Source organism: Mustela putorius, unplaced genomic scaffold, assembly GCF_011764305.1.
Source record: "Mustela putorius furo isolate JIRA1106 unplaced genomic scaffold, ASM1176430v1.1 tig00003901_pilon_pilon_pilon, whole genome shotgun sequence".
NCBI classification, from domain to species: Eukaryota; Metazoa; Chordata; class Mammalia; order Carnivora; family Mustelidae; genus Mustela; species Mustela putorius.
In genome coordinates, this window is record NW_025422049.1 from 22,098,504 (window position 1) to 22,106,105 (window position 7,602).

General features: G+C 43.7%; 1 protein-coding gene across 1 annotated transcript; it reads right to left on the minus strand.

Moving 5' to 3' along the window:
• Positions 1-380: 380 nt before the first annotated feature.
• Positions 381-2,504, minus strand: TCEAL1 (transcription elongation factor A like 1). The gene is made up of 3 exons (XM_004778675.3): positions 2,322-2,504; positions 1,805-1,891; positions 381-1,456 (listed from the first exon to the last, which is right to left on the minus strand). The coding sequence occupies exon 3, from the start codon at positions 1,442-1,444 to the stop codon at positions 905-907; it is 540 nt and encodes a 179-aa protein (XP_004778732.1). The 5' UTR covers positions 1,445-1,456; positions 1,805-1,891; positions 2,322-2,504; the 3' UTR covers positions 381-904.
• Positions 2,505-7,602: the final 5,098 nt, after the last annotated feature.

Sequence of the window (7,602 nt, forward strand, 5' to 3'; positions counted from 1 at the left end):
TCTCACAGGAATTATTTGTGAGTGTAAGTGAAACCTCCTTTTGGGTTCTATCCCCTATATTTGAAGGGTATCTATAGGGGTTGGGGGTCCTGCATGCACAGGTGAGGGAAAATCAGGCAGCTCTAGGATCTTCATTTCATTTGGCTCCACAGCTGCCTTATAAGTCAAGCATTATTCCTCTTTAAATGGGAAAAGAATGACTGTGAAACAGAGGTACCTGGTTTGTTCTTCTGCCTGAGATTTAAAAAAAAGTGGGATTGGGGCAACTGGGTGTCTCAGTCTGTTAAGCCTCTGGCTCTTGATCACAGTGTTGTGAGTTCAAGCCCTCATTGGGCTCCATGCTGGGCACAGAGCCTACTTAAGAACAAACAAACATGGGATTTACTTTTCTTTAAAGTTCTGACAAGAATTTATTAAGTGCCACATTGCCTTTATAAGCTGAATGACAATTTTAAAAGTTTTTCCCATTATATTTTTTTAACAAAAAAATGTTTGTCTTGAAAGACATTCCGAAGCAAAAATGAAAAACAAACCAAAACCCCTATTACCGCACAGATAGCCACTGTTAAGCCATTTAAGATATACTGTTTTTCTTTGCATATTAATATATAAATATACATTCTTTTTACAAAATGGGATACAACATATACTTTTCAAAAATTTCACTTCACAATATATTTATATAATGTACATCTTTTCATGCAAATGGATGAGACTCATGATTGAAAAAGTGAAAGTTGCAGCTTGCGGGTGGGGAAAACCCAATTTAATGCCAGTTACAAGTAAAACACCTAGAATAAAGCCACGCGAAAAGTTATAATTGAGATGGGGAAAGGTATATAAGAAAATGCAACGTTCAGGTGGCAATACTTATATCAGGCAAAACAATTAAAGGCCGAACACATTAAATAGGGTAAGGGCGGTTCCGTCTCGCCTTCCAATGCATAACCATCAATTTGTTGCGCACTCTTTTCATTTCTTCCATCTCCTCTGCTACCTTTATCATCTCCTCATTGCTTAAATTTCTGCCGTGTATGTCCCCTCTAAATTGCGGGCGAGAGCGAGCCAGCCTCTCTTTAAAGCTTCCTTCTTCTAGCTTATGTTTTCCCACTCCACAAGGAGGCTGCTCCATGGGAGGGCGCTCCTCAAAAAGGTCCCTTCTAGAAAGGCGCTCCTGAGGAGGGCGCTCCTCTGACACGAGCATCTCGGGAAGGAGCTCGGGAAGGAGCTCCTCGGGAAAGAACTCCTCCTCCGAGGACTGCTCCTCGGAAGATGGTTCCTCTGGAGACTGCTTTTCGGGAGAGTGCTCTACTGAAGGCTGCTCCTCGGAAGATGGTTCCTCTGGAGACTGCTTTTCGGGAGAGTGCTCTACTGGAGGCTGCTCCTCAACTGTCTTGGGTGCGCTCTGTGGCTGTTCTTCATTTTCTTTGCAGGATTTTTCCATGTTCAGGATGGTCTTTATAAATACAGTTATTCACAGGAGATAACCAAGGCAGAGTCGAGTCAACACACTTGAGAGCTGAATCAAAACCCCAGCCCCGCGTTCCCAAACCTGCCTTCTCCCGAGTCGGGGCACAGGTTCCTCAACCTACGCTTGTCGAGAGGCTCTGCGGCGCTAGGGACCCCCGCCGTGTCCCACCCCTCGCAGCGTCCCTTGCCCCTCCTTCCCGAAAGCCCACCATTTTCCCAGCAGGCCTTGCCACAGGCCTCTCCCGCAGTGGCAGGGGCGGGGCCGGACGGTGGTGCTACGGACTCTGTTCCCATCAGCGTCCTCCCACGCACCCCATCCCGCGCCACTGCCCACCTTGGCGCCGACCGGGACCTCTCCTGGAGGTTTGCTCTAAGCGTCCTCTCCTCGAGGCGCTCCGCTGTGACCTGCAGAATTGCAGACCTGCAGACAGACGCAGGACAGGGTAGGGGGCGGGGAGTGGGGAGGAGGGAAGGTCTGACTGACACACACGTTCCTTTCCTAGGCACTAGCCGCCGCCCCCACGCCAGCCCCTTCTGCTTCCCCTCCCCCACGCCCCACCTCAAGCTTAGTCCTCTGCGCCCCACCACCCTGCACCCTGCAGTGCTCGTCATTTCTTTTCGGGCGGCAAGTGGAAGAGAAGGATTACTTAGAATCTGTGTCTGTGTTCCCTAGGGGCCCCCACTCATTTCCCCACCTCACCCCAAGACCACCATTTTCTGCACCAAAATGTGGGCGCAGGGGGGCGGGGCTGGGTCTAGGGAAAGGCCTGGTACTCTCTGCCATCCCGATCCCAGAGGTTACTGGGCAGCACCGACACTCATACCGATTTAAGAAGACCAGGGGGACTTACTTCCTTCTGCTCTTTCCCTCGACCGAAGGGCAGGAGGCAGACGGTGTCTGGACAGGCAAAAAGGACCAGGAGAGCGGGACTAGGGCAGACATAGGCTCCTGGTCACGTGAGGGCCGCGCGTCACCGCCGAGCTCAGATCCCCAGTTACCACTTTGACCACGGGCGGCCGTGCTGCAGCCGGACAGTATTTCCTAACGCGCAACACATCAGCCATCGTCAGTCAACCCCTTTGTTTATATTTACCTTTTCCTGGTTACCAGAGACGGTCAGCATCCAGTCTTTGTGTTACTGCCTCTTCTCCGTTGCTTACCCTGATACCACCTCTCTCCCCATTCTCCCGTTTTCAGCCAACAAGGCCCATTATTTCCGCTAAAGTCCAGATCCTCCACTGAAATTTGACTGTTTTTCCTTAATGAATGAATACCATATGTCAACTTTACCAGCTTTAATCCACATCCCTAACTCCATCATGGCCGTTTAGGCTCTATCAACATGGTTTAGATCTCTTGTCACTTTTATGGAAGATAAGCTTTCAATTTTCCATGACTGAAGGATTTTTTTGAGCCCCCAAACCTGTATTACAAATAGAGGCTCCAGTCTAAATTAGTAATCATTCAGTTCTAGAACTCTAGAAAGAGTTGTTTGTAAAGTATGTACATTAAAAACATGAATACTTTGATTTTCACAAATCAAAATACAGATTTGTCTAAGTGCAAATAGTCTAAAAATGTATTTATTACCTGTAATGGGAGAATTCTTGGTGGAGAGAGTGGCATTATTATATATGTACATATATGTATATGATTTTTAAAAATTTTTAAGTAAACACACCACACATGGGGCTTGAACTTAATGACCCCAAGATCAAGAGTCACATGCTCCACTGACTGAGCCAGCAAGGCAACCCTATATATACTATTATGTGTGTGCGTGTGCATGTGTGTGTAAAGAGATTTTTCTGGGATTCTAAATCCTTAACCAGCCACCTCTTGGTGTTGCTGGTCAAGAAAGTGTATATTAATTCATTAAATCAGCGAATATCTGGGTCCTGGGACTGCAGTACCCAAAAGATTCAGCACAGAAGATATTCATATCCAACTATCCAATAATTCTGTTGACCGCACACTTGAGTAGTAGGATTAAAATCATATTAACATACTTGTCATTACAAGTATGTGTATTTGGATCTAATGGTGTTTTATGATCTTCAACCTCATGCCTGCATTTTATCTACTCAGATCAGCCTGGATGTTACTTTCTCATGCAGGTGCCCTTTCTTCCAGAGAGCAAACTATACCTATCCTCTCTGTATTTTATACTTTCAGGATTGGTGTCTATCAAATCTGTGAGGATCCTGGGATCATTTTCTTTTGCAAACCCAGGCTGTCTAGTACGTTTCCAAACAAGTTCATATGGAAATTTTCCTATTTTTGGAGCTTTTTGTCACTTTTCTCCAACAACTAATTTACTTTGTGTTAGATAGGAATATGAATATTCATTTTTGTATCTTTTCCATGCCTGTTTTACTTTTAAATTTTTCTGTGATGTGTATCTTTTAAAATCCAAGTTTCACAATGCCTTCTTTACTCTTTTCATGGAAGGTTGGCTTCATCATTTGTATGGTTTCTTTCCAAGAGAACCCCCATTTTATTCATTTCTTCACTTCTACCTTTTTCCCCCCTTACATCCTGTGGTGTGAAATTTCATACAGTTTTAATCATTCAGAGTTTTTTCTTTTATTGAGCTGATACCTGCCTCCCAGTAGTTTACATACATTGGTGCTGGTTTGGCCCTCTGGAGTGATAAAAAACAAGAATAAAGTAACAAGAGTGCCTTTTACCCTTGAGAGCCTGACACTGCCAGAGTTAATGTTCTTTCTCCTTCCCATCTGTGAGGCACACTGGGCAATCTACTTGAACTTTCTGTGACTCAACTTTCTCATCTGCAAAACTGGAGACACAATAGTACCTACCTCATGGGTTTGGGAAAATGAGTAAATAAGTCTGTATATGTAAAGGACTTGGAAAGGTATGTAGCACATAGAGAGCACTCTGTAAGCATTAATTGTACTAACAGAAATAGTAATAACAATAACAACAATAATAATAGTATGACCTCACACTAATACTGCTATGAATTATTATTTTTATTTTAAAAAATTTTTAAATTATTGTTTTTAAATTAACATTAATTGAGCACTTATGCCAGGTATTGTGCAGTATGCTATCTCATTTAAAAGCAATCATATTCTTTTTTATAAACTTTATTTTTTTTCAGTGTTCCAAGATTGATTGTTTATGCTTCATATCCAGTGCTCCATGCAATATGTGCCCTCCTTAATATCCACCACCAGGCTCACCCAAACCCCCACCTCCTGCCCCTCCAAAAAACCCTCAGTTTAAAAACAATTATATTCTCACCAAGACTTATTTATTTAGCCTTAACCTCCCCAGTTATTTCAGTTCTTTCTGATATGACATACTTTTTCAAAGACTCTCACCATCCTACATGCTCCTGAATTTATAAATGCCTCTGAAAGTACTGCATGTTTTGCCTAGTGTAGAATGGAGTGATCTTATCACACCTTCATTCTAGAATAGCCACAATACATCTGTAGATGCATAGTAGATTTTGTGGGTGCCTGATCACACAGTTAAACCCACTTTAATTGCGATCACCTGACACCCCAAATCTGTTTTCACACATCCCTGTTAATACACTTACATAAATCGTTTTAATTTTTAAAATTTATTTCCAGTATAGTTAACATACAGTGTTAAATTACTTTCAGGTGTATTACAGAGTGATTCAACAATTCTATGTATTACTTGGTGCTCATCAAGATAAATGTACTCTTAATCTCCTTCATCTATTTCACCCATCCCCCCAAACCCTACCCTCTCGTAACCATTCATTTGTTCTCTATAGTTAAGTGTGTGTTTTTTGGTTTATCTCTTTTTTTTTAACCTTTGTTCATTTGTTTCTTAAATTCTGCATGTGAATGAAATCATATGGTATTTGTCTTTCTTTGACTGGCTTATTTCACTTAGCATAGTACTCTCTAGCTCCATCCATGTCATTGCAAGATTTGGCAAGATTTCATTCTTTTTCGTGGCTGAGTAATATTCTATTGTGTATATATACCACATCCTCTTTATCCATTCTTCTATTGATGGACACTTGGGCTGCTTCCATAATTTGGCCATTGTGAATAATGGTGCAAGAAAACATAAGGGTGCAGGATGCCTGGGTGGCTCAGTCAGTTAAGTATCTGCCTTCAGCTCAGGGCATGATCCCAGAGTCCTGGGATCAAGTCCAACATCAGGCTCCTTGTATCAGGCTCCTTGGAGTTTGATCTCTCTCTGCTTGCCACTCCACCTGCTTTGTGCTGTCTCTTTCTCTCTAACAAATAAATAAATAAAACATCAAAAAAAAATAAGGGTGCACATATATAAATCATTGTAATTTTATTTTTTAAAAGATTTTATTTAAAAGAGAAAAGATTTTATTTATTTATTTGACAGATAGAGACACAGCAAGAGAGGGAACACAATCAGGGGGAGTGGGAGAGGGAGAAACAAGCTTCCTGCCGAGCAGAGAGCCCAATGCGGGGCTCGATTCCGGAACCCTCAGATCATGACGTGAGCCAAAGGCAGACGTTTAATGACTGAGCCCCAATCATTTTAATTTTAACCCAAGTACAGAAACTTCTGTTTTTCTGGGCTAAATGTTATATTGTTAGGTTCACTCCCTTAGTCTTTGAATCCAAATTCTATTATTCAGTACATTAGCTACAAAATATTAGTTTAAGTCATGCCATTAGTACTAAATAGGATGATAAATTCAGCAAGCTCAGGAAAGATCTAGGGGAGATCTCAGCAAAGAGCTCTAAATAAAAATGAAAAAATTCCTTTCCCCTGTGGGGTTTGGCACCCAGGGGTGTGCCCTGCCAGGCCAGTTCCCCTCCTTTCATCTCTCAGTGTGACCTTGTAGGATGGGATTACTTTCTAGTGCTGCTGAGAGTAAGAGACACAGTTGCCCATGAAAGCACCCAGACTAGTATAAATTAACCATTGTTGAGAACTTGGTAAACATAGGGTCAGACAAGGGAGGTATAAAGAACCAGAACCAGGAATGAAAGGAAGAATGAAGACATTTGTGTTGGCTCTAAGTCTCTGCCTGACAGTAACTGATTTGGGGTTCCCTTGAGAGAAAGGGCTCTCAAGAGAAAATAAGATGAAGGTGGTTCTGCCATGGTGACAACCATCTGTTACAAAGGAATGTGGTCTGCTACTTGTTTGTGGTTGCAGTGGGTGCTATGAAATAACCCTTCTTATGGATTTGATTCAATACTTACTGCTGACATAGGATCTTGTGAGGATGTGTTGCTTAGCTCACAATTGCTAGGGAGGCTTTAAGTCTAAGAAATGCCATTTTAAAGGTGAGATAATGAAAAAAAAAAGGTGAGATAATAAAGGCTCTGGGAGGTCACAAACTGCTCCGATGGAAACACAGATGATAGTAGCCAAGATGGGATTGAAATCCTGGCAGTATGATGTAAGATTTGGACCTTGTAACCCGCCTTGTAAAACTGCTCCTGGGAAGTGGGCTCCAGGCCCGTTTACATGCATCCAGGGTGGACAGTACAGGCCTTTTCAGAGAGCAGGAACTGAGGGATCCAAAGGCAGGCAGGGCAGTGCTGCAGGCAAGGGGGAGGGCAGTCAGCCCCTGGCAGCTGCTGCCATGGCAACAGTCTCCAGGGCCCTGGTCTTTCTCTGTGGGATCTGAGGAAGCCAAGGGTGAGCTCCTGGTTTAGGGATTCCTGATCTCTGGTGAGGCTGCACCTCGTGGCAGAAACAGAGCCCACTCCATCTGAGCCTCTCTAGAGCACAGATTCCATGGAGGTCTGGTTTCACTTTGCAGGGCCTGTCTGCCTGGAGTCCAGGAGGAATGCCCTCTCCAGCTCAGAGGTTCCCCCTGCTGCTGCAGCCTCTGCATTCTTTCCTAATGACACCCATGGCAGCATTTTGGTCTCAAGACTAGCTGCTGTGGATTGCAGCAGGCCCTGTCCAGCCTGTAGCTCTCAGGCTCTCTCCCACTTTCGCCCCAGGGGAAAAAAACCAAGTGGGAAATGCAGTGACAAGAGCCTTCTCTTTTCTGCTTCTGGCCTCATCCTCACTAGGGCTACACACACACACACACACACACACACACACACACACACGCAGTGTCTCTCTCTCACACACACACACACACACTCTCTCTCTCTCTCTCACACACA